The sequence below is a fragment of the Olea europaea genome, chromosome 18 (genome assembly GCF_002742605.1).
Source record: "Olea europaea var. sylvestris chromosome 18, O_europaea_v1, whole genome shotgun sequence".
Lineage (NCBI taxonomy): Eukaryota > Viridiplantae > Streptophyta > Magnoliopsida > Lamiales > Oleaceae > Olea > Olea europaea.
The window spans coordinates 22,559,584-22,587,570 of record NC_036254.1 but is presented as its reverse complement, the minus strand read 5'-3'; the positions used below and the strand labels follow the sequence as shown (position 1 = coordinate 22,587,570).

At 38.8% G+C, this 27,987-nt stretch overlaps 2 protein-coding genes and 1 long non-coding RNA gene across 5 annotated transcripts; 2 read left to right on the top strand and 1 right to left on the bottom strand.

The window, feature by feature from the left end:
* Positions 1-614: 614 nt before the first annotated feature.
* On the bottom strand, positions 615-9,735 carry LOC111367801. The gene is made up of 3 exons (XR_002697891.1): positions 9,377-9,735; positions 3,626-3,696; positions 615-2,253 (listed from the first exon to the last, which is right to left on the bottom strand). It is a non-coding gene; the product is annotated as an uncharacterized LOC111367801 (long non-coding RNA).
* A 1,430-nt stretch (positions 9,736-11,165) lies between these two features.
* On the top strand, positions 11,166-16,481 carry LOC111367800 (putative receptor-like protein kinase At5g39000). Of its 3 annotated transcripts, none has more exons than XR_002697890.1 (6): positions 11,166-13,830; positions 14,814-14,932; positions 15,021-15,231; positions 15,360-15,478; positions 15,688-15,829; positions 15,928-16,064. XR_002697890.1 is itself a non-coding variant. In XM_022988860.1 (6 exons), the coding sequence occupies exons 1-6, from the start codon at positions 11,322-11,324 to the stop codon at positions 16,225-16,227; spliced, it is 3,516 nt and encodes a 1,171-aa protein (XP_022844628.1). In that variant the 5' UTR covers positions 11,167-11,321; the 3' UTR covers positions 16,228-16,481. The 3 variants fall into 3 exon arrangements, 2 of the variants coding, with proteins under 2 accessions (XP_022844628.1, XP_022844629.1); XM_022988860.1 differs by having other exon boundaries at positions 11,167-13,830; positions 15,360-15,594; positions 15,928-16,481; XM_022988861.1 differs by lacking the exons at positions 14,814-14,932; positions 15,021-15,231 and having other exon boundaries at positions 11,167-13,830; positions 15,360-15,594; positions 15,928-16,481.
* Positions 16,482-24,853: 8,372 nt separating this feature from the next.
* Positions 24,854-27,331, top strand: LOC111366872 (the record flags this gene model as incomplete). Its single annotated transcript, XM_022987559.1, has 4 exons — positions 24,854-25,735; positions 25,925-26,242; positions 26,429-26,614; positions 26,915-27,331. Coding segments are annotated over 4 exons (1,803 nt in total), but the record flags the coding sequence as incomplete, so codon positions are not given.
* Positions 27,332-27,987: the final 656 nt, after the last annotated feature.

Sequence of the window (27,987 nt, the reverse complement as noted above, 5' to 3'; positions counted from 1 at the left end):
AAGTCTATCCTCAATCTTTTTTAACATAATTCATCTATAATAAAATTCTTTCCTTCTTCCGCTTTGGCCATTAAATGACAGATATGTCCTTCTCTTTTAAATAAACAAACATAAAAGAAAACATTCAAACAATTAAAAATAAGGGAAATTGTCATTCTATTTGCAAATTTTCCTTCTTCTTTTTTCTGTTGTTTTAAAGCTTTCATTTTTTTGTTTGTTTATTTAAAGAGAAAGTATTGGCACATAATTTAAAAAGAAATGATAAAAAGAAGGTTGAGAATAATTTTTTCTTTACATTTCGCAAAGATTGAGAATGAAAAATGCAAATTTACCCTTTTTAATATCAGCACAAAACCAAGGGGCACTTAAGAGTACCATTGGTGTAATCCAATGCAAGTAGCGCTGAATATCAACTTGGCTTTATATTTTTCCTTCAGATCATGTACATGTCAATCAAATTCTACTGATGGTAAAAGCAATAGGAAAATGAAAAGAGCAAGTGCAAAGTTACAAGAATATGATTCAAATAGTGTACTACTGGAAATCCTATAATGTAAATATCCAACTTTCTATCAAGTGAAAGTTACACATGCTGCGATTTACTATAAACCTGTCAAAAAATAGTGAAAATTACATTAATCTCTCATTTGTTTCAACTCTTCTTCTGGTTTCCTAAATCTCGTACAAAGTTCTTTTGAAACCAATAGAATGAATTGGTGAACCCTAGTTTTCTTTGACATATTTTACTATAACTTAAATCCTTCTACAGCAGGACTTAATGCTGCAGCACTTTTTCCCATTAACTGACAAATGAATCGTATTTCCTTCAATGTGTCGTTGAACCACACCGGTTCTTGCACATGATGACCAGGAAATATATAACAATTCCGCAACTTCCAGAGAGAACCCAATTTGACTAAGATCCAATAGTTATAGTTGTCCAGCCATTTTAATAGCAGCAACAAGTTCTTGCATGAACTGCCATTCTGAAAGTAAAGTTTACTTTTGGGGCGAGCTAATCCGACTATCTTCCAAACCAGATAATTTAGCTTCTACCCCAACTAGATCATCTTCACTGTTAGCAAAGTCAAGCTGGTTCTCTTTCGTATTTACTGCAGACGACTCTTGTTGAACATTTTGCACCTCATCTTGTCGAAGCACCTTGAACAAAGATTCGGTCTGATTGAGATCTTTTTGTAAAGAGTTTGAGTTCTCATTCATAGAACTAAAGTCGTGTGGTATAGTGAAGACCGGATTAGAAAATGCTCAATTTTATATTTCTCGTGTTCTTACAATGCAAAGGTTCAATATATAATACAATAAAGTGGAGGAGAAAAAGAAAGTAATCTCCTATCTAAGAAAAGGAAAAATTATTTCCCAACTAGTCGCTGATATCTGTCCTTTTCTACGAGTTCTCCCATGTCTGTTTTCCTTCCAGTATCCATAAGAGTGTCACTTGGTTTACACCCAAGCATGCCAATTTCGATTAACAGGTCCAAAATATATTTTCGTTGTGAAACACTAATGTCCTTCTTTGATCTGGCTGTCTCCATTCCTAGGAAGTACCGCATTTGTCCCATATCATTCACTTCAAATTCGGTGGCTAGACCCTTTTTTAGCCTCTCAATCTCGACTGTGTTATCTCTAGTAAGGACTATGTCATCAACATATACAATCAAAATAATCTTTGTCCCATCTTCAAATATTCTGAAGAATATAGTGTCATCCGACTACCCCTGTTGATATCCTTAACTTTTCAATACATTTGAAAATTTATCAAATCACGCTCTCAGTGACTACTTGAGGCTGTACGGAGACTTTTTTAGTTTTCATACCTTCTTTTCTTCTTCTTTCTTGTCGAAACCAGGCGGTAGTATCATGTAGACTTCTTCCAACTCCCCATTCAGAAATACATTCTTAATGTCAACTGGTTGTAATGACCAATCTAGTTTGCTACTAGTGATAGGAAGACCCGAATTATATTCAATTTGGCCACAAGTGCGAACGTTTCTGTGTAGTCTATGCCATAGGCCTGAGTATATCCCTTTGCAACCAGACGAGCTTTATACCGTTCTATAGTCCCATTTGCTTTAAATTTCACATTAAACACCCATTTGCAACCAACTGGTCTCTTACCTTTTCATAGTTCCACTACATCCCAAGTTCCATTTGTCTCCAGTGCTCTTATTTCTTCCATTACTGCTTCCTTCCACTTAGGAGTTTCCAATGCTTTCTGGATATTTTTGGGAATCTCTGCATCATCAAGGTTAGAGACAAAAGTTCGAAATCTTGGAGATAAACTTTTGTAGACTATGAATTTTGAGATAGGGTAAAAAGTGCATGATCGTGCTTGTTTTCTCAGAGCAATAGGTAACTTACCATCAGATGATTTTGGAGAGAGTTCATGAAAGTCTGGAGCTATCACCGGTTCTAACTCTTTTGGTGCTTCAAGTGTGAGGTCTTTCTTATACTTTGATTTTGGCTTTCTTGAATAAAGTATAATCTCTTTGTCAAGTCGTTCGATCTCATCTCTTCTTAAGTTCAAGTTGCCTTCTATAGATGGCATATTAGAACAGCTTGGTGTTATAGGTTCAAGATTTAGTATAGATTTAGATTAAGATGGATTAAGGGAGATTTCAAAAAAAAGATCTTCAACTATGTTTTCCCCTTGAAGAGAGGTTTTTTGAAAGAAAGATTTTGTTTTGAAGAAAGTGACATGAAGGCTAACAATTGCCCTTTTTGTGATTGGATCATAGCATTTATACTCCTTTTGTGTCAGTGAGTACCCAATGAATACACATTTGAGTGCATGAAGTTCGAGCTTAGTTCGATGATGGGAATGGATGTGAACAAAGGCCATGCAACCAAACACTTTAAGGGGTAAGTTTGAGCTGATACGAGAGTTAGGAAAAAATTTCGAATTTTTGGGCAGGAGTCTCAAATCTGAGGATGCGACTAGGCATTCTGTTTTTAAGGTAGGTTGCTGTGAGAATGGCATCCCCCCAGAAGGTGTTGTGCATATTAGAAGTAAACATCAGTGCTCGAGCTACCTCAAGTATGTGTCTATTTTTTTGTTCAGCAACTCCATTTTGTTAGGGGTATCATCAACACATGTGCTTTGGTGGATTATCCCATTGTCCAAAGCGTAGTTTTTCAAAGTATGATTGAAATATTTTGTGCCATTGTCCATGCGCAAAATCTGAATTTGTCTGAAATTGAGTTTGGACCATTGAATGAAAATTTATGAATACTGATCAGAAGTCACTTTTTTTATTTAACATACAGACCCAACAGATTCCAGTATAGTCGTCAATGAATGTAACGAATCATTTGGTGTGGGTGCGATTAGAGGTTCGTGAAGGTCCCCATAGGTCATTGTGAATTATTGTAAATGGTTTAGATGGTTTGTATATGGATCTTGGGAATGATGAAAAATGATGTTTTAGGAGTTCACAAATCTCACAATTAAGATCAATAGATATTTTATTCGAAAATATTGAACGTAATACATGTCTCATATGTTGAAAGAGTTGGGATGACCCATTCTAAAATGCCATAAAAGAATTTCACTATCCTTAGGAACAAATGCAAAATCACAACTAACAAATCAACGTTGTTTACTCACATCAGTTTCGTCAAAGTACTAAAGCCCCCACACTCTTTAACAATGCCAATAGTCTTTCCTAATGATAGGTCCTGAAAGACACAATGAGAAGAAACAAAATTAGCGAAACGGTTTGAGGTTTTCGTCAATTTACTAATAGAATCAAATCGTACCAAACCGACTTAAGTGGTTATGATATGGCAAAAATATTGATGATTCGGTGATGATTTTGATCGAACCGAACCGTTGCCATCTCTATGCCTCACCACTCTCCTCAGAAGTCTCTTCCACAAGATTGCAAGGAGACAACCAACAGTTCTCAAACTCCAGAAGATATTTATTTTTATTATTTTTTCTGCATTTCTTCTCCTCTAGATTTTAATTTTTTTTTATTTCTCGAATTCTTCTTATTTTAGTATTACTTTTAAAAAAAAAAATACTATTTTTTTGGGTTTCTTGTGAGGCTTGAACCTCAATCCTCGTCTCTTTATCAAGCATACATCTCAAAACAAAAACTAACAAAACTTATAGTCTATGTGGATAACATAATACTCACTAGTAAAAGCGGAGAGATAGAAAGGTATGTTGGCTTCAGAGTTCGAAATCAAAGACCTAGGACAACAAAGGTATATTCTTGGAATTGAAGTTGCAAGATCAGCAAAGGGGATTTTCCCATTGTTTGACATCCATTATAATAAGAAATTTTGGTAAAATGTATTATGGAATAGTATTTTTGGAAGAATGTGTGGTTTTAAAAAAAAAAAATTTATTTACATGTACTATTATTTTATTGAAGAATGAGTAGTTGAAAAGAAGACAGAGAAAGATGTATTAAAATTTTAATGGATGTCGAACAAGTGCTTTTATTTCTCAAAGGAAATCCATCATGGACTTGTTAAATGGAACCGAGATGCTGGGATGTAACCCGATTGACATCCCATAGACCAGAACCATAAACTTGGAGAAGTAACAGGAGACTTTGTTGATAAATGAAGATATCAAAGATTTGTGGGAAAATTGATTTACTTCTCTCTTACATGACAGGATATAACTTACACGGTTAGTGTAGTTAGCCAGTTAATCCACTTGCAACAAGAGTGTCACTTAGAGAATGTACGGAGAATATTGAGATATTTAAAATCTACACCTGGTTATGGCTTAATCTTTTAAAAGAATGGACAAGATACAGATTGGGAAAGTTCAATAATAGATCGACGATTGACAACCGGATCTTGCACTTTTTTAGAGTCAATCTAGTGACAAGGAGTAAAAAAATAACACGTAGTGGCTTGGCTAGATCAAATGCAGAAGCTGAGTTCAAAGCTTTAGCTCATAGCATATGTGAACTCTATGGTTGAAGATTGTACTTGAGGTAGCCTTTGTGAGTGTATTGTGATAATAAGGCAGCCATCAGTAGAGCTCAATAATTCGGTACATCATGACTATACCAAACATGAGGAGATAGATAGACACTTCATCAAGGAAAAGATTGACACCAACAAGATTTTCATGACATTTGTACCTTTCAAAGGACAACTTGCAGATATATTCAGGAAGGATGTTAATGAAGCTACTTTTTAGGAGTATTCCATGCAAGCTGGAACATACAAATATCTTTAAACCAAATTGAGGAAATGTATTGCTTTCCTATTTTAGGAGATTATATGTTGACTAATCATCGACATGTAATTTATAGGACATGATTAGATTATTTCCATTTTTGTCCTAAAGTTTCCTATTTTCAACGAAAGTATGTTATTATTGTAAGAAGAAACGACATATCAGAGTTGATTGCTATTCTTTGAAAGACGGAAATAAAGCCATTGATGCTACTGATAAATGAAAGCAATCTGTTAACACAACAGAGTCTGATGTTGTGAAAGGTGAGCAAAGTGAATGAGAACTTCTTATGATTTCTGAAATGGGTTCCAAACCTTGTGAGGAATGAGCTCTTGACTCGGCATTTACTTTCCATATGTGTCCCAACAGGGATTGGTTTACAACATATAAAAGAGTTTCGAAAGGTGCAGTGATTATAGAAAACAACGTGCCTTGCAAAATTGTCGAGTTTGGTATAGTCAGAATCAGAAAGTTCAATGGTGCTATTAGAACACTTGCAGATGTCACGCACGTTCCAGAATTGAAGCGAAATATCATATCTTTATCGTTGAGTAACTTGATTCAAAGGGTCATAAATACACTGGTGAAGGTCGAGTTCTAACTATGAGCCAAGGTGTTCTTGTCGTCATGAAGTGATAGAAAAACTCTACACAGTTGCACATTTTGCAGGGTTCCACAATTTCAAGGGATGCAATAGCTTTTACTTTTCTTTAGACTGATAAGGAAGTTATTAAATTTTGGCATATGCAAGTTGGGCATCTGAATGAGACTGGTATGACAGAATTGAGTATGAGAAGACTTCTTAATGGACAGAAGACCAGATGAAGTTTTGTGAGCATTGTACATTTGAGAAACAGTAAAGAGTCAAATTCACTAAAGGAAGAAACAACACAAAGAGAACACTTGAATATATCCATTCAAATCTTTTAACGTGTAAGGGTGCCTTCAAAAGGAGGTATTTATTACTTATTGATAGTGATTGATGACTTTTCTAAGAAAGTTTGGATATTCTTTTTAAAACAGAAAAGTGATGTATTTGGGACATTCAATGAGTGGAAAACAATGAAAAAAGCAGACTGGAAAGCAGATGAAAAGTCTATACACAAAAAATAGGTTGTGGTTTTATTCAGATTAATTCAATAGCTTCTGCATGATTGAAGGCATTTTGAGACATTTGACAGTGCTTGGAACTCATCAACAGAATGGTGTGGCAAAACAAATAAATAGAACCTTAATGAAAAAGGTTCGTTGTATGTTTTCAAATTCTGAGTTGCCTAAGATTTTTTAGGCTGAAGCTACAACTACAGCTTGTTTTCTAATTAATTGCTCACCCTCAGTTGCCATTGAGAAAAAGACATCAAAAGGGGTATAATCTAGTAAACCTTCTTGTTATTCTGATCTGAAAGTATTTGGGTGTCCTGCTTTTGCTCATGTGAATAATGGAATATTGGAGCCTAAGTCCAGAAAGTGAATTTTTTGGGTACAAATCAGGTGTGAATGGGATATAAATTGTAATGTCCTAAGATAAGAAAGGTGGTGGCTGATAGAGATGTAATATTTGATAAATTTGCTATGGTTCAAGGTTCACCTCGTGTATATTCTAATAAAACTGAGAAATAGAATCATTCAACTCATGTGGAGCTGCAAATTGGTCCAGGGGACAATTAGAGGTCAGAATAGTCTATTACAGATCAATCTAGCTCATAGCTGACAGACAATAATATTTTTCCTACTTTACCTACACCAGTAACAACACTACATCATTCAATTGCTAAGTGTAGATCTCATAGACAGATTAGACCCTCACAGAAGTATGGAGAAGCATATTTGGTAGCTTATACATTGAGTATGGCTGAAAATATTAATTTCACTGAGGAGCCTGCTACATATTCAGAGGTGGTCAATTGCAGTGATTCTAACATATGGTCAATATGTAGAAGGAGATGTAGTCATTGAATAAAAATAATACTTGGGATTTGGTGAAATTACCGAAGGATGAAATGGTTATTCATTGTAAGTGTGTTTTCAAAAAAAATGAAGGCATATCAAGGATTGAAGATGGAAAGTATAGGCCAGATTGGTGGCAAAGGGCTACGACCAAATTTTAGGTGTTTACCTCACAGATGTGTACTCGCTAGTTGTAAAATATAGTTCTATTCGGGCTTTACTTTGAGTAGTGGCTAAAAATGACTTGAAGCTTAAGCAAATGGATGTTAAAACAGCAATCTTAAATGGAGAACTTGAGGAGAGCTTTACATGCAACAACAAGAGGATTTCATAGTTTTCGAAACGGAAGACTATATGTGCTTGTTGAAGAATGCTTGTTTGTATTTTGTTAGAAATACAAATGGAATCGTTGGGTATGTGGATTCAGATTATGTAGGGGATCTTGATAAGAGGAGATCATTTACAGGGTATGTGTTTACCCTTGAAAGCTGTGCTATCAGTTAGAAAGTTACTTTCTAGAATACATTAGCTTTGTCCACAATAGAGGCGGAGTACATGGCCATGCAGAGGCTTATAAGGAGACTATGTGGCTGATAGATTGATTGGTGAAATCAGTGAAGACTTGCAGATTTCTACAGTATATTGTGATAATCAGAGTGCTATTTTCTTAACTAAAGATCATATGTTTCACGAGTGGACTAAGCACATTGATGTGAAGTATCATTTTGTGCGTGATGTGATTGCTCGTAGTGATATTGTAGTGGGCAAGGTTGATACCAAGAATAATCCTGCTGATATGATAATGAACTACTTTCCATTACTAAATTTGAGTATTTTTTTATGTACGTGGGTGTCCGAAATAGCTTACGTGCACCTCAACAAATCCCATTAGACCCTGAAGTTTATAGCCGAGTATTCACCTTATTGGCCCTGAGGGGACTCGAATTGATGACCATTGGAGAGTAAACCCAAGACCTGATCACTGAGCTACTCCCCAGGGTTATTACTAAATTTGAGTATTGCTTGAATTTAGTTGGTATTTATCATTGATTTAGCCATTGGGGCTTGTTTGGAAGAGGAGCGGTGTTTACTTGGATATGTGTTTTGAATTACTTGTGTTGAAAGTTGGTTTAAGGTGGAAATTTATTGTGGTGTGACCCAAATTCCATGTGATTTGGTGTTTGGTTAAACAAAAGAAGTCTAAAGAGTCTTGGCGTTGGGAGTCGTAATTAATAAAGATTAAATTTCATCAAAGATTGGAAGTTTAGCTTAGAGAAGGACTTAAGATGGAGAAAGATACCTTGGAGTCATAATTACCGAAAATGGGCGCTACAACGACATGAAGAGGAAGAGGAGCTGGAGCCCAATGTCGCAGCATCGGCACCCCTACTAGCGACGCAATGCCAACCTTGGGTGCCGACTTAGGTGACTGGTTTATCCCCATTTTTTAGAATTTATGTTTTCTTGTTCATCTTGAACTCCAAAAAGAGGCTTTCTATATATTCCATATTGTTGTATCTCCAGAAATATATTCAACAACAACTTGAAAATTAGAGAGCTTAGATTTCAATTGCGAATATTGAGATCTTGATATTGTAAACACGTTCATTATTGATTATAATGAATTTCTTCTCCTCTGTTTCCCATATTGAATTTTCACATAAATCTTGGTATTTTTATTTTGTTCTTGTTTCTTTCATTATATTAATTCATAACAACACCCATGTGTCCACTATCAGTGAAGAACAACTTAGATTAAGAAGTGAACAAATTCAAAGATTATACATGTTCATCCATTTGTTCTTTTTAGATCATGTTAAGAAATGTTTGCTATTGGCAGACAGTCGTAAATCAGCAGAAATTCCAATAAACTATATTGGGTTTTATCATAACATCGTATTTATCGCCAATGATATATTTCAAAATTGAATTTGACTTATCAATTCAAAGGCATGCACTTGAAACCACCAAGCCAAGGAAATTGTAGAAAGCCCAAATTAAAAATTTAGGGATAACCAAATAGAAAATGAACCTACAATTAAATCCAAGTTATTAAGTCGTTTTCCAAGAAAAAAATACCCAAAGCATCCCAATTATAATTATACCTACAATTGAACAGGGTGCTATTCCTTGTCTTCAAAATCAAAACAACAAGAACAAAAATACAATACTGGGAATAACATTTCAAAACTGTAAAGCTCAAACCTGATATATAAGGGCGTCCCGGTAGTGCTGAAGGCGGAGATAGACTTCGCCGAGGGACTGAGACGTCAGAAGCACAAGTACTTGACGGAGACATCGAAATCAACACGTAGCCATTACTCACCGCTGTTCCTCAGTATCTCGCCAATCACGTTGGCCCACCGTGCCTCCTCCTATAGGTTCCCCACCTCCGCCGCGCTCTTGCAAGCCCTCTTGGTGGCACTCAACTGGTGGCTTGTTTCGTCATTTTGTCGTATTTTAGATTCAATCTATAATATCTAAAAGAAGGATTCAATATGTTTTCTAAGGGATTTTTGCAGCTGATCGTGAGATGAATATGGTGGCGGGATTTTGGAAATGTTCAAAAGTGAGAAATGCAAATCCCGCAAAAATAGGGTTCTGAAAATAAAAAATATAAATAAGAAAGTAAATTAATATAATTATATGTTTGCCCCAGATCTATGCAAACATGTTAAATTTACCCCTTTTTAATTGATGGTTTACGAACAAAGTCATTTTTTATTAAGCCATTATTTGATTTTCATTATTTTCAAAATATATTTTTCTTTCTCTTCTTTTTGATAACACATTTTTCAATAGAATAATATTATATACAAACTAAAAATTTTTCTAATTTTTTAACCACATATTTTTCATTAATATACTATTTCAAAATACATTCTTAGTCAGATATGTGGTTCAAATAGACGCTATCCTCTTGTTTGGTTTTAAATGTAGATTTTGATAAAAGTTGGAAAAAATATGTGATCAAAAAGTTGTAAATTTCATAATTTTTTTTGTTAAAATTAATTGTTGACTTTAACTTAGATTCGAATATAATTTTTTATTTGAACCAAACATGGACTAAAATGAAAGTTATACCTTTATCTACGCAAAACCTATCCTACGACCACTCAAAATTTCGGAAGATTATGCTCAAACTCAATTAATGAACTGGTTTACTAAGACCATGTTTGGTATTATTAAAATATTAATTTTAATCTAAATTAAAGTCAATAAATAATTTTAACTACACATTTTATGTGGCTCACAACTTCTCAATCATACATTTTATTAACTTTTATCAAAATTTACTAAGAGCCTGTTTGGAAGTGATTTCTTCCCAAAAAAATTAATTTTTTGACCGTTATTTCACTATTTCAGCCGTCATATTTGACTTCTTCTCTCATATGTGGACCTCACTTTTCTACTAACGGTCAAAAAATTAATTCTCAAAATCACCCCCAAACAGGCTCTAAAAGACTAATTTTAATTCGCACCAAATTGAGGTTAAGAACCATCAATGAAAATTCATCTACTTTTTGGGATATTTTGTTGTCGTTTGCAATTAAATTTAGAAAAATTGGTACACATAGTCCCTAACATATGGTCCTTCTGAGCAAATGGTCCCTAACATATCATTCTTGGCATTGACATCTCATCCCATTGATTATGTGCAAAAAGTCATTTTTGAATAGTTTCTGTCCATTCTTGTGGACATAAATATACATTTAAAGCATCATTTGTGCAAATTTCTTAATTTTAATCTTTATAATATTGACTTGAAACAGTAAAAACTTCAAGAATATACCTAGCAATTACTAGTATTTACAAAATAAAGCTGGTCTTAGAAAAGTTTTTATTGTCAGCTTCTCTCTCTTTTTTTCTCGTGTTGTGCATTTGGGGAATATGGAAGCATCCTTTTACATAAAAAAATCTAAGCGCGTAAAATGTGTAGGACCTTGACTTGTCTTCGTCGTTATTAGCTCAATCATCTTTGAAGTTACCAGGCAATTGCGGGGGAGAATTGACTTTGACAAAACAAACGCTTGTTGCCTTTCTTTAGCAGAGAGGACTGGAAAAGTTTGAGCTTTTTTTCTCTTCCTCAACGCCATCCATTTCTATACCAAACAAGTCATCAGCATCCCCTCCCTCCAGTTTATCCCAAATGTTTAATCTAGTCTTCTTCTTCCTTTATCCTCTTCTTTGCACCTTAGCAGTTCATTCCGCAGATAATTACCTCACAGGGGATATAGCTATTAACTGTGGTTCAACTGGCATTTCAATCGCCTTCAATAACAAGGAATGGACTGGAGATATAACAGAATCAAAATCTACTTCCTCACTAGTGATAAAAGGCTCATCCACCGCTTCAACTGCCTTCCATAATTTCGTTTCAACAGATCCCATTCCCTACAAGACAGCTCGAATCTCTCGCAAGCAATTCTCCTACACGTTTCAAGTTAGTCCAGGTCAGAAACTTATTCGTCTTCACTTCAGTTTGGCTTCTTACCAACGTTACAAAAAATTTAAGGATTTGTTCACTGTCGAAGCCGGGGCTTTCACCCTCCTTAGAAACTTTAGTGCTTCACTAACTGCTGATGCCCTCGGCGTGAAGTCTTTGGTTAAGGAGTATTGCATGAATATAGAACAGAATCAACCTCTGAGTATAATTTTCTCTCCTGAACACAGTCAATCTGATAAAACATATGCTTTTATAAATGGAATAGAGGTATTATCCATGCCTAGTGATCTTTATTACTCTCATGATGATGATGATCTTGGAGCCCGAGTGGTTGGCCAAAAATCTCGATTCTATGTCGATAACAGCACTGCGCTTGAAATTATGCAGCGATTAAATTTCAAATGGGACCCTATTCCTTATCTTGGCATGTTTGGGAAATGGGCAACAGTTCCAGATGAAAAGATCAAAGATTTTACCTGGAAAACGTCTGTGGATGTTGGATTCGGATACTTGCTCAGGCTTCATTTCTGCGAGAGGGGACTTCAGATGGCAGAGACTAGAAACAGCGTATTCAGTGTCTCCATAAATGACATGATTGCAGAAACTAATGTTGCTATTGGCAAAGAGAGGAGCGTCGTCAGTGGAATCCATTTGCACAGAGACTATATGGTGATGGTGAAAGGAAACAAAGAAGATGGCAGGCGTGATCTATCAATTTCCCTGCAGTTAAAGGATGAATTGGTAACTGAACTCTTCAGAGGATTGGAGATATTGAAGTTGAGCAACCACGATAATAGTCTTGCAAGTCCAAACCCCTCCCCTCCCAGACGATCTTCAAAATCTGCTACAGTGCAAAATTTACTGTCATTTTTTGGTCATGGAAATGCAATTGCTACTGGTGCAGTAATTATAATCTCCCTAGTCAACATCATTACTTATAAGTTGCGGAAAATTTGGGAAGATAACTGTACCGACTCTGGATACAAGCCATCAGGCTTGACTGAAAAACTATGTCGTCCTTTTTCGCTTACTGAGATCCAATCAGCTACTGAGAACTTCAATGATGCACTTGTTATTGGGAGGGGTGGATTTGGCAAAGTATACAGAGGATTTATTAGTAAGGAGCAAAAGATTGTAGCCATAAAACGATTAAAATCCAATTCCAGGCAAGGGGCGCGCGAGTTTTGGACAGAGGTCGAAACCCTTTCGCAGCTCCAACATACTAATATCATTTCTTTAATCGGATACTGCAATGAATGCCAAGAAATGATCCTTCTCTATGAATATGTTCCTAGTGGCACATTGGCTGACCATCTCTTTGGACTCAGTGGACAGAGTGATTATCACTCCTCTCTCTCTTGGGAGCAGCGACTGAGGATCTGCACTGGGGTAGGCCGAGGATTAGACTACCTTCACACTGGCACTGATCAAGGAATCATACACCGTGACATAAAGGCTTCGAACATCCTGCTGGATGAAAATTTGGAGGCTAAGATTTCAGATTTTGGGTTGGCCAAAGCTCGAAAGAGAAATCGGGTGCAAAGCTATGTCAGCACTAACGTTAAAGGTACATATGGGTATTTTGACCCAGACTATTTCAGAACTCGTAGATTGAGAAGGAAGAGTGACACATATGCCTTCGGGGTTGTGTTGTTGGAAGTACTGTGCGAAAGACCAGCACTGGATCGAAGAGTCGAAGAGGATAAGCAGAGGATCCTCGCCATTTGGGCTCAAGATTGCATCAGCAAAGGAGAAATTGATCGCCTTGTTGCTCCAAGTCTGAGGGCACAAATATCACCAGAGAGCCTGATGACATTTCTTGAAGTTGCTAAAAGATGCTTGCATGACGAACCAAATAAACGGCCTACAATGGCTCAAGTTGTGGTACAACTTGAGTCTGCACTGGAGCAACAGGAAAGCTCAAAATCTTCTGCTCCAGAGATAACTAGTTCTGATAGTGTCGTGCCTCGTGCTGGGGAAACTCTACATTCAATTAACACCGAGATAGAAGAAATGTCCTCTGTGGATGAGCAGAATATGCCACTCTCTCTGACTGAAAGAAGCAAAATGGTTCAGTATACCGAGCCATCAGGCAGAGAAGCACAAGTGTATAAGAAAAACAAAATTGCTTATAAGCTACCACGATTTCGGCTATGGAATGCATTATGGAAAAGGGCAAACATAATAAAGAAAACCCATTTATCAATACCAGGTATTGTAATGACTGCATACAAAGTAGATAACATCCTCGTAATTGGAAGTGATTTCAGATGGTTGTCTCAGCAACTCACCCTAAGCTCAATAAGAAGAAATAGATGCAGTTTAATACATTACATATTCTTGTCTTACGGTCTGTTACCTGTCTACCTTGTGGATTTATTATGACAAAGCTTACAAAGAATCATTTATAATTGGAGCAGCCACCCCCGTCGTCTCCCGCGAAGGTGTATTAAGGGTAGTAGCTTTACCCGGACCGCAATTTCTGACGTGAGAAAGGAATAGAATAGCGTAAGGTCCAACCTTTTTCATCTAAGGGGTAAATAAGCTGTTAGGACCGAGGGCAGCGGTTAGAGTTTGCTTTGTCTTACCTCTGATTCTCCTTCGGACCCTCATTCTAATTTTGCTTTTCGTATTATGGCTTGTTGCTTTAGATAGCAAGACGGTATGCAATCAATTACTAGGAGGGCAGTCTACCACAAGATCGAGTTGGAGCCTGAAGCCAAACCCCCAAGCTAGAAATTAATCTTAGGCTTGTTTTAGACATCTATCTTATATAAGTTCTATTTGTGTGTTTGCGTGAAGGCAAAGTCTTAGACTCTCAAATATTATTATCAAAATGCTTCTCATTTTTTGATGTTTCAGTGAGTCTAGAAATGGAAGATAGCCTAAAAAGGATTCATACGATCCCAAAATTATTGGAAGAAAAACGTAGTATTTGTTTGTTGTTTTAGTTGTGAAACAATTTTTGTCAATAGTGGATATTTATGTCTCCTGAAATTTTTCAAGTAATAAAAATTGTATGTAAGGTAGCTTATAACTCAAGCTCTTGATTGAGGCTGCTTTGTCGCTGTAAGTGAACAAGTCAAGCTTGGTTCCTTTGATAATTTGAACGGACAAGCTCGAGCGAACATATTTGAATAGCACTAGGTTCAATCCAATTTAAGTCTCACACTGAATGACGGAATTATCTTGCAGCACATTTTGGAGAGGAAGTTGCATCGTATAGATTTGATCTGGCTACAATTGTAGCTGCAACTAATAACTTTTCGCAACCGAATAAGATTGGAGAAGGTGGATTTGGTCCTGTTTATAAGGTCAGGTTTGCTTTACCTTGTTTTGCTTCGAAATTTGGATGGTGATTTGAAGTTCAATCTTTCTGCTAATGCTATTCTATCGGTATAGGGTCTGTTATCTACAGGACAGGAAGTAGCTGTTAAAAGGTTGGCATCGAATAGCCACCAAAGCTTTATTGAATTTAAAAATGAAGTCCTTTTGCTTTCCAAACTTCAGCATCCAAACCTCATTAAACTACTCGGATATTGCATTCATGGAGAAGAATTAATACTTGTATATGAGTTCATGGAGAACAAATCTCTAGATGCTTACTTATTTGGTTAGATTCCAGTCATCCTCTCATTTTTCTAAGACTACACTTTAGATTCTAGAATATAATTTTCTTACTTCTGCATCATTTAAATAGTGATAAACATATATGAGCTAACTTGACATGAAATGACACAGGTGAAACAAGTCATAAACTTGGATGGACCATACGTTTCAAAATCGCTATTGATATTGCTCGTGGAATTCTTCATCTTCATCAAGATTCAGGATTGAGAATTATTCACAGGGATATCAAAGTAAGTAATATTTTACTTGACAAAGAGATGAACCCTAAAATTTCTGGTTTCTGTCTAGCAAGTACTTTAGAAGAACATCAAGCTGAAATGGAAACCTTGAGGGTTGTTGGGACATAGTAAGTATCAAGATAAACACGCGTGCTTTTTATCTCTACCTCCGTCTAAAGCAGCACACCAATTTGTGTAATTTGTCCAATATTGGTATGCAGTGGTTATATATCTCCAGAATATGCCATAGAAGGTGTATTCTCAGTTAAGTCGGATGTGTTTAGTTTTGGAGTTGTTGTCCTAGAGATTCTGCATGGAAGAAAAGTCTATGGTTTTCCTAGAGCTGTTGACCCTGTTGAGCGTGTAAGTAAAGGAACTAACTTAAAGATTATCCTTCTAATACTTGATGTCACCAAATTATACACTAAGAAACGAGTTGTATATATATGGTATCTGTTCAGGTCTGGAAGATGTGGAATGAAGGAAAAGCCTTAGAATTTTTAGATAAATCAATGAAGGATGAGTTTCTAGCAGATGAAGCACTAAGATGTATACAAGTTGGACTTTTATGTGTCCAAAATCGACCAGGAGATCGACCAACAATGCAATCAGTGCTAGAGATGTTGGAAGGAGAAGTTCTGTCGTTGCCACAACCATTACCACCTGCATATGTTGAAAATGGAACATATTCTAGTTTGAAGATGAGCACTCACATTGACGCTACCAATGAAGTAACTATTACTGAGTTAGAGTGTCGATAGAAAGCACGTCCACAAGACTAACCTTTTTGGTTCAGTTGAAGGTGTCTTTCACATGAATGTCAACAAAGAAACATCAATAATCTTATGAAGCTATTTTATATTTGTATGTTATGCGCAGATATATTTTATATTTCTGCATGTAAATCATATAAATACTTTAAGTAATAGTTCTCAGTCGCATCCTTTCTTTGAGTTTGAACAGTTGTAATAACTTTCAAGTCCTGCATTTGAAGATAAGACTATCTTTTACTTTACTAAATTGTTTTTTATTAGACAATTTTCATCAGATAGACATCTTGAATTCATTTTTAACAAATGGTAAGATTGCATTTAAAATTGAGTATGAATGAAAATTAAGGAATATCAAGTCGTTTAAGTAGCCATTACAGTGTAAAACGACACATTATTACAATATTTATAAGTACAAAAGAAAAAAGAACCCATGTAGGAAGAACATATATGAAAAGAACGGTGCGATAATATGCAGCAAGTAAATTAGCCGTGTCCTGCAAGAGGGATGTGGAAGTAATCTCTATTTAAGTTCAAAAATGAATTGAAGAAATTTAATAATTATTTTAAATATAGAGGCATACCTTTCATTTTTATTCCTCCATCCTCCTTATAAATTAAGCTCTGTTGAAACTCATCCACAGCCTGTTGTCGTACTATTAACATCATCTTTTTGTCAATACTAGTGTGACCAACGTGCGTTGCACGTTAGTTTATTAAAGTTAAGAAGAATGTTCATAGATTAAGAAATGAAAACTTTTTTTGGTTATTGCTGGGATCATTTCTTTCCATTTGTTTCAACCTTTTTCAGATTTACACAAGGAAAAAAATTGAGTATTTGATTATGTACAATCTAAACAATTATTCATCTAAATGATAAAATGAATCAACGAAAGAGCAACATAAAAACTTCATCAATATCATACTACTTGTCCCTTCGTAAAAAAATTAAACCATTCACATGATCAAATGCTTGGCTTTAGTGAATCAGTGTGTGCCATATTTATTTATAACAAAACACAATTAAAAAAAATGATTTTACAAAAAAAGAATAGGAAGAAATTAAAATAGACGTAGTTATAACACTAAACTATTAAAATATTTGCACAGTTAACAAAAGAAGCTAAATTTTGATATTGTATACATATGGAAGCTACAAATACAATACTACAAATGTATGAATTCAACTATTTTCTAAACATCAATTGGACATTAATCAAAATGGTTGTACACAACCAAGATAAATGTATATAAAAAAATGAGTTTCCTCAAAAAAGGAAAAAAAGTATAATTAAACGCAAAAAAAAAAAAAAAAAAAAAAAAAAAAGAAAAGAAAAAAAAAAGTAGAATTAAACTCCAAAAAAATCAAGCAATTCAAATATACTGTCACGATAACTAAACTCTTGAAATGCTTGCATAGTTAAACAAAAAAGTGAAATTCAAATTGTTTTATACACATAGAAGCTACAAATACAATGCCTTAATTCATATATGCGGAATGTTAAACACAAACAAGATTCTAAAACCCCATATTGCCATCAAGATCTCCATATCATTCATGAATCAAGAAAGTTAAGAAGAGAAACATAACAACAAAACATTAATTCCCACTTATTCAACTTCATTCTTTTAATCTGATAGGAATGGGAAATATTAAGAATGTAGAATAAATCATTTGAAATAAAAATCCTCCTTTAAGTAATAAAAATCAAATCTTAAATTACCAAATCAAGTACGGGAATATAAAGTCAAAGTCATCCATTTACCCAATAACAATAACTGCTATTATAAAAGAAAAATCACCTCAAAACTAACACAACGATTAAAAAAGGATTGGAAAATCTGACACACTTTGACACCACTATATGTAATGATAGTGAAGGCTCATTCACAAGATCTCACCAACGCCCTTAGTAATCCAAAAGGATTGACATATAATTGAAACTCATCCAACAATGGATTTTTACTATTACAGCTCAGTCCACGAATGCAACAACGCATTCAAAAGTACGAACCACAAATTCAATAAAACATTTTTTTTGTCCCTTCATGAAGCTACTTCATTTTAGAGTAGTATGTGATGCAAGCAAGGTGAAAGTCAAATTTAATGATTTCTCAAAAATATGCTTTCAGGATACAGACTAAAACACATAGAAGTATATAGGAACACAAGAAACTGAAAGTCCTCCAATGCAATTGTTCCAATCAACTATTTAGCTTCCCTAATGACAACTTGTATCAAAAATCAATTTCTCCTCTCAGCATAGTAGAGACTAAGAGGAAAGTTCACAATAAGGGGCCGCTCAAGATGAAAATACCATAAGCTTAGAGAGCTTTGGGGTGATTCTTCCAAAAATCAAGACTCTCAAAAAAAAGTAGAGAGAATAAGGAAAATTTCACAATAAAGGATCACTAAAGATGAAACTACCATAAGCTTAGAGATTTGAGATGATTCTGCCAACAATGCTTGAGTCACCTGATCTTTCTCCAATGCCAACTGCAGTTACGAAATTTTCCAGAGCCAGTTTTAGTTCTTGAAAGATAAATGCGAAAAATACTAAAATGCAATGAACTAATGCATCAAGAAAAAGATAAACTGGACAAAGTAGGAATAATAAGTTTCGTAATTCCAAGACACAGAAGCTACCTCGGCAATTAGTGTATTTATGTTTTGGATCACTCTCATCTGGTCAGAAGGAATACTTAAAGATAGACCCTAAATGTTGAATTGTCCATTTTCATGCAGATATTGAAATAAATGTGTTATAACTTCCTTGCTGGCCATTAACTGCTGATAACAGAAAAGAAAGAGACATGCTTAGGTGAATTTTATCTATTCAAGTGATCAAAATCAGGTGTCATGGTGTAAATTGCAAAACGATATTTCAGGTCCCTTACTAACTATGTAGCAATTTACAATTGATGTTTTCCTAAAGTAAAGCTGATAAAACATTTAGCACAATGGATTGCATAAGGTAGAATGAGAAAATGACATACCCTCGGATCATTTTTTAAGGCTACAAGTACAAAAAGTAAACAGTTTCTAAACAAATTAATGGCTTTTTTATTAAACCCATATGCACATACAACAAAAGAAAGGCATATACAAAGAACTAACCCCGCGAATAATTCGCCATTTCAAGAAGTTCAAAACCATTTTTTACACATAAATTCTCTCTTTTAAGCCGAAATCCAGATCTTTTAAGCAATTCGAAGTACCAGATCTATAATTGCATAGTGATTCACTCAAAGCAAAACACAAGTAGATTATATCAAATCAGAATAAAGCTAAGCAACGAAGAAAACGAACTATTTAGCATGTGCAAAACCTGGAGGATGTGTGATTCCCACGCACAAGTAAACCCATTGACATTTGGTACCCAAGCCACACCCTTTTCAAAATCCTCCTCGCCATTGGCTCAAAACACTTGTATCCCATCTTGAATTACTTCATACCTCAACTAAATTAGAAAGCAACTTACATTGTCCGTAAACTTGCTTTGTCTTAGCTCAAATTAGAAAGCAACTTTCCTTTCTAGACTTCTAATGCTTTCTTGGATTATTCTTCTTGTTCTTTCCTCTTTTATTTATTGTGTTTTTATTATCGTACAAATTGTAGATTTTTCGAAAGTTGAAGTGTTATGAGTAAATCATATAATAAGCATAACCAACTTTATAGTTTCCGAGTAAGATGCCATCATATTAAGAGAGCATGTGAAGATCAGACTCCTGCATTTCGAGATAGTAACATCTTTCAGGTTTTTCTTAGCCTAATATTGATCGAGAAACAAACGAGACATGCAAAAGACAAAACTTCACAGCAAAGGAAAATCAAAAAATACAACAAATAGGGAAAAAAAAATGTAAACTTACATTTGAATATTTCTGTATGGCCTTCTTGTACTTGCCCTGACTGTGAACTGCATTCCCCTGCAATCATATAAATGGTTAGTTAAATAGTTCCCTAGTATCGAAAATATGTACTACCATGTTCGTAACAAAATTTGGGGATCTATACATGTAAACGAAAGTAGTTCCATGCCACCTTGCTTCTAACCAAAATGTGGAGAGATGCCATAATCTAGGGGTTCCCCCATGGTCCTTTCTTAGGTTCAACATTTCTCCAACGCCATTAGTATAAACCACCCAACAGCAGACGTTGATAAATAGACAAAGAAGCCAGAGGATATTAAGGTTCATGGTTTATACATGCCTTCATACAGGAGGTAGGGAACGGCCAAAATGATTAAATAATTCAAATTATATTCAGAAACGTAAAAAGTCTATTCAGCAATTAAAATTGTAGTCCTAGCTTAGAGAGTCATCTTACCGAGTGACTCTTTCTTGAAGGGGTCATATTAAGCAACAACCCCCTTACTACAGCTCCAAAATAGAAGTCAGGTGAGAAATAATGAACAAAGATCTTTTTATTGGGAAAACTTCGTCAAATATCAGTTGATAATTAGAGTCCAGAGTACTTGGTACGAGTAAAGGGTAGTGGTATAACAAGAAATGATGCATGTCAAGTAATAAGATGAATCACTAACTAAAACAGCAAAACAATAGAAATCTAGAGCAGGCTGGCTGCTTTCTAAAGCACTCACCTTTTTTGTCTTTTAGCCACCAAACCCTTATTTTGTAGCCAGTCAAGTCCTTGCCAGGATCTTTGACACCAGTAACCAATTGGGGTTGTTGTGTGCGCTCATACTTGGCCAATTCACCTGGGCCATTATGGTCCATTCAGGGCGAACCACGTGGCATTCCAGCTGAGGTGGCATAGATTGCCGAGGTGGGCAATGCCGAAGCCCTTCAAGCCGAAGTCCACTAGCCGAGGCTACCTTTTTACCGAGGCCTGTAAACGTACCTGAGGTCCACATAACGAAGCCCATGACCCGAAGCCATGATACTGAAGCTAGTTGAAGATAGCTGAAGCCCTCAAGCGGAAGTATCGTGTGAAATGGCCGAAGCCCCGAAGCAGATGCAGGAGCCTCCGAATCACAAAGGAGTGTCCTCCATGTTCAATTCTCCCAAGAGATCGTCTGCATAAAGATCTTATTCGAATGATTGATGGAACGTTTGTCATAAGAATAAAGGTCAAGTCTTGTCACTAGTATGGAGGCCCTGCACAAAGCAATAAATGCGCAGCAAGCTAGCAAGTCAAGCTCCATGCCTAGGATGTGATGTTTGAATTAAAGAGATGAGGCCACGTGCCACCTCATCCAAGGGCTCCCATTTCACATGTATTACTATAAATACTTCCCTTGTGTAACATCAAAAGGCTAATGCAAGAATCAATACAAAGAACTATACTTTACTCAACTCTCTCTCATTTACTTGCAATTAACAAATCGAGTTTATACATATTTACATATATATTTACGAACACCGGTTGATAATTATTGTACAATCGGATCACGAACAACTCGTCGAATTCCGAACGTCACTGTCCCGCGTCGTTGGGCTACTCCCACGCCCTTAGAACTGCTCATTTTAGACTGTCTACGTGTCTTAGTGTGTTGGACATTCGCCCACGTGTGCGCGGTGGGACCAACATCTGTTGGCAATACTTTTTGGGGTCAATAGATTGGCGCCGTCTGTGGGAAACCATACCATAACCACGAGCAACCCTGTGGTAAAAGCTTACTAAAAGGACATTTGGGCAACCCCCCTTGAAAAATGATTTGTTCTTGGAAGAGAACAGGAGGAAGCCCCGTTACCTGGAGAAATCTGAAATCGGACAAAGGAAAATGAGCTCTAATAAAGATACCCCCAGGAGAGTAAGAGAAAACACGAATGTGCATCCCCAGCCAGCTGTCCCAGCAGCTCGGCAAAGACTCCACCACCACCAAAGAAGAGGTGGGATGCATGCGACGGCACGATTATCAAGAGAAATGGCCGTCATGGCGGCTAACATGAGGGATATCGCTAGCCAAAATTTGGCTATGAGGGAGCTTATGGCCCAAATGCAGGGCCAGTGAGGCTTCCCCTTTCCTCCATATGTCCCCCAAGGGCACTACCAGCAAGAGGATGAAGTACAAAGTCATAGAACTGCTACACCAGACTATGGCCGAGGTGAGAGCCCCTTTGAAAGAGAAGTGGAAGTTGATGTTTCCTCCAACTATGCTTCTGGCCGACCCTCCGAGGTCCAAATGAGCCATGATAATTTCCCACCTCCGTATGAGCAAGACCCAAGACATAGGAGGGCAGGAAGTGTTTTTGACAGAATCAGCCCTGTCGAACCGAGGCAAAGGCAACAGCAGGCTCAACAACCTTGGACAAGGCCGCCTCCTCTACCTACATTGCCTCAACAGGCGGAAAGAAGGCAAGAAAATGTCCCTCGAGTTGCTCCGCCTAGAAATAGGCAGCAGAGGAGAGACGAAGAGGCTAGGGATCTTCCCGGGACCTCTCACCAACAACCGGGGCACGAGACCGATGAGTACGACTCTGACGAACAGCAGAGGTCCTGCGAATTGGACGACGACGATGAGAACCTACCATTCTCAAGGGAACTAAGGAATGCCCAGGTCCCGAGCCACTATGCTATGCCAAAATTACCAAAGTATGACGGAAGAGGCGACCCGGAAAAGCATCTGAATGCTTATAAAACCCACATGAGCCTAAAGGGCGCGACCCCAGCCGTGAAGTGCAGAGCCTTCCATTTAACACTTAGTGGAGCGGCTGAAATTTGGTACAGCAGATTGCCACCTGGGAGCATTAGAAGCTAGCCTGAGTTCAAGACAACATTCTTGAAGAGGTTCGCGGTAAGCAAAGAAGGAGAAGCCCCCATCCAACGTCTCCATGACATGAGGCAAGTACATGGGGAGTCCCTAAAGAGCTTCTTATCACGCTTTACCGACGAGATGACATATTGCGTACAAGTTAGCGACCGAGAGGCACTATCCGCGCTAAGGGGAGGTTTGAACATGAATACCTTATTCTGGAGAGATGTGCAGAATCAAGACCCCACCACCTATGACGCCCTACTCGAAATGATGAGAAGGGAGATCATCAATGAAGAATTGATTGAGCATAGGAACAGGGCAAATAGAGGCCTCCCGCCTCCTCAAAGATAGTGCGGTAGAGGCCCGACCTCCCACCTGATGGGCTACCAGATGAACCAGGCTGGAAATGAGAACTCTGGTCAAGCACTTGCCACCACCACTTTGAATGCGGTTCCCACCTTGGCATATGAAGATGTCAATCCAATAACTGACCCCCATCAGATGGGGGGTCAGGAGATGCCCCGTCGAGGGAGAGGCCGAGGTCGAGGCTCTGGACCTAGAAATAGGTCAAACCCGAACCTCCCATGACACTGTGTACACCACAGGTCCTACAGACATAACACAGCGGATTGTAGAGATTATGCACAACATTCCCGGTAGGAACCCATTTGAGACAGACATGATTCGTCCCAGGTGAACAGGCCCCCGCCTAGGCACGACAACCAGCGTGGGTGTGAGGAGGCCGCTCCCCGTCAAAGGGATGTATCCCCACGGCGAAGGGAGCATGATCCAGAGAGGCCCAGGGAAGGGCATAGACACCAAAGAAACCGGCAAGCTAGAGATGAAGCCCCTATCCACGAGGTGGACACCATATTTGGAGGCCCGTATGTTGGCGACGAAACGCGAAACGCCAAAAGGAACTACGCCCGGGAGGCTAAACGCCCCCCTTTGACAAGCTACATCGTGGGTAGCAGCTCCCGAAGAAATCAGGTCCCACCCATTGTATTTTCCCAGGAAGACGAAGAGGGAGTTCATTACCCCCACTGCGATGCACTTGTGGTGAGGGCTATCATAGCCAAGAATGGGCTCAAACGAATGTTGGTTGACAACGGCAGCTCCGTCAACATTCTATTCGGATCCGCCTTTGATAAAATGATATTGGATCATCAGCTGACGCCCACCATCACTCCATTGTACGGATTTACTGGAGATAGCATCACTCCAAGAGGAAAGATAACACTAGCAGTAGAGATGGGGGAATCCCCACGTACAACGACGAACTTCATGGAGTTCCTCATTGTTGACAGCAGGTCGGCCTACCATGGGATGTTTGGCAGACCAGCCCTGAAGGAACTGGGAGCAGTCACCTCCATCCACCACCTGTGCATGAAATTTCCAACTGAAAATGGGGTGACAATGGTGAGAGGCGACCAAAGAGGCTCGAGAGAATGCTATCTAAGCCCCATCAAGAAGGCAGAGCCTCGGGACATCCATGTAGTCATAGCTGACGTGGTCATGGCTGACGTCCTAGGTGATGCTCCCATCGAACAAGAAGATGTTGATATGATCGATGCACCACCTAATGCAGAGGCACTGGTCATCGATGAAATTGACCCCCACATCATGGAACACGAGCCTTAGGCATCTCCAGTAGAGGAACTTGAGAGCTTCTCAGTAGACCCCCGAGACCCATCAAAGGTACTGAAGGTAGGCAAATGCCTAGCCAACATTCTGAAGGAAAAGATTAAGGATTTCCTGAGCAAGAATCTTGATGTCTTTGCCTGGAAGCATGAGGACAGCCCAAGGTCAGCTGCCACCACCTAAAAATTGATCCTAAGGTTGCCCCGAATAGACAAAAAAGGAGAGCCCTCAACCCTGAAAGGTATGAGGCCCTAAAGGAAGAAGTTCAGAAGCTCATCCAAAACGGCTTCATCCGAGAGGCAACCTACCCTAGATGGGTCTCCAACCCGGTTTTGGTAAGGAAAAACAACGGCAAATGGAAGGTGTGCATTGACTTCACCAACCTCAATAGAGCTTGTCCGAAAGATAGTTTTCCACTCCCAAGGATTGACCAACTAGTGGATTCCACTGCTGGGCACGAGTTGTTGAGCTTCATGGACGCGTACTCCGGCTGCAACCAAATCCCCATGCACCCGACCGATGAAGAGCACACCTCTTTCATTACGGACCGAGGCCTCTATTGTTATAGAATGATGCCCTTCGGGTTGAAAAACGTCAGAGCAACCTACCAAAGACTCGTAAACCAGATGTTTGTAGACCTCATTGGCAAAACAATGGAGGTCTACGTGGACGACATGCTAGTAAAAAGTTTGGAGGCCGAAGACCACATAAAGCACCTTAACAGCACTTTCCAGATCCTAAGAAGATATAGGATGAGGCTCAACCCCCACAAGTGCGCCTTCGGGGTAGCCTCCGGCAAGTTCTTGGGGTACATGGTCAACCAACGGGGAATTGAGGCCAATCCCGAGAAGATTGAAGCTTTGTGCAAGATGAGGTCCCCCCAAAAGCCGAAGGAGGTGCAAAGTCTTACCGGGCGAGTGGCTGCACTTAGCCGCTTTGTGTCCAAAGCTACGGACAAATGCCTCCCCTTTTTCAAAGTAATGAAGGCTGGGAAGAAATTCCAGTGGACTGAGGAATGTGAAGAGGCTTTCCAATGCTTGAAAAGACACTTGGGGCAGGCCCCCCTCCTTTCCAAACCTAAGCCCGGTGATATCCTACAACTATATTTGGCCATCTCCAATGAGGCCATCAACTCGGTTCTGATACGGGAAGAAGGGTCTACCCAACTCCCCGTGTACTACACAAGTAAATCGCTCCTATCGTCGAAAACCCGTTACCCCGATATGGAGAAGCTTGCTTTGGCTTTGATCACGGCCTCTAGGAAATTGAGACCCTACTTCCAAGCTCACACCGTCTATGTACTGACAAATTTTCCCCTGAGGCAGGTACTCCAAAAGCCTGACGCCTCAGGAAGGTTATTGAAATGGGCGGTAGAACTCAGTGAATTTGACCTTGTATTCAAGGCTAGGGCAGCCATAAAAGGGCAAGCCTTAACTGACTTTGTGGCTGAATTCGCCAACCTACCCAAGGTGGACGAAATCATGGAACCTATCGAACCCCCCATGTGGAATCTTTTCGTTGATGGGTCAGCTGGGGAAGTTGGCTCCGGTGCTGGGGTTGTTCTCATCAGCCCCGAAGGTCACAAACTTACCTCGGCGGTGAGGTTCGGATTCAAAGCTACCAATAACGCAGCAGAGTATAAGGCACTTCTTGCAGGCCTCAGGCTAGCCACCGAAATGTAAGTAAAGAGGCTGCTCATCAGTAGTGACTCCCAACTGGTTGTTAGCCAAGTCAATGGTAACTTCTCAGCCAAAGATAAAACGATGGCCTCCTACCTGAAAATGGTGATGAATCTCATCCCATCCTTCGAAAAGTTTGAGTTGATCCAGATCCCTCACATCGAAAATGCACATGCTGATGCACTATCAAAGCTAGCTAGCAGCAAGGACTCAGAGTTACTCACAGTAGTACCTATTGAGCACCTCCTCCTACCTTCGATCGAGGCCCCAACAGTAATGTGGGTCACTGGGACTCCCATTTGGATGCAACCAATCGTAGCATACCTCAAAGACCAGGCACTGCCAACTGACAAGAATGAGGCTTACAAGCTAAGAAGGAGGTCAGCCCACTTCCTTTTCATTGATGACATTCTCTATAAGAGAAGCTTCTCCTTTCCACTCCTACGGTGCGTCGGAGGAGAAGAGACTACCTACATATTGAGAGAAGTCCAAGAGGGCATATGCGATAACCACTCCGGAGTGCTGTCTTTGGCACAGAAAATATTGAGGCAGGGGTACTACTAGCCCACTCTAAAGCGGGACGCCCTTGAGTTTGTACGAAAATGCAATAAATGCCAGCGCTTCTCTCTGGTGCAGCGACAACCATCGCAGGAGCTGACCACCGTCTCTACCCCCTGGCCTTTCTCAAAATGGAGTGTGGACCTCATAGGTCCCCTACCTAAGGGCAGAGGAGGGGCAAGTTTTACAATTGTGGCTATTGATTACTTCACGAAGTGGGTCGAAGTCGAACCACTGGAAAAAATCACTGAAGCCAACACCTCCAAGTTCTTATGGAAAAATATTATTTGCCGATTCGGGATTCCCCACTCAATTGTCTCAGACAATGGCAGACAATTTGACAACAAGAAAGTTAGAGAATTATGCGAAGAGCTCGGCATAAAGAAGCACTTCTCCATACCTCACCACCCACAAGCAAACGGCCAAGTCGAGGCCGTGAACAAGACGATTAAGCACATCTTGAAAAGAAAGCTGGATGTATCAAAAGGGGCCTAGGTTGATAAGCTACCCCAAGTCCTTTGGGCGATCCGAACCACTACTAGGACCCTAACAGGAGAAACACCCTTCCTCATGGCATTCGAAACTGAGGCTATGAGCCCCGTGGAAGTCGAACTTCCATCCCCAAGACGTCTGCACTTCAGCGAGATAACTAACGACGAATTCTGGAGGCTCGACCTCGACTTCATCAAAGAAAGAAGAGATGACTCCCAAGTGAAGCTCGGCACATATCAGAGAAAGATGACAAGGTATTTCAACTCGAAAGTCAAGAAGAGGTCATTCCGAATCAACGACCTTGTACTTAGGAGGGTCTTCGTTTCCTTAAAAGAACCTGGTTCCGGTTCCCTTGGCCCAAACTGGGAAGGTCCATACAAAATCAGAGAAGAAGTCCGACCTGGGACTTACTGGATTGAAGACATGAATGGCAAGGCACAACTCCGACCATGGAACATTGAACACCTCAGAATCTACTACCAATAAATGTACTATCTTGCTGGACGACCTTTCCCAGCCCTTGTAACATTTCTATGGTTCTATAAAATTTAGTGATTAAATTAACGTGTTGAACTACCTCGTCACCTCAGAGGAGAGGCTCGCGTCCCACCTCTAAGCCACCTCGCTGGAATTTCGAGGCTCTAACACATGCCTCCCTT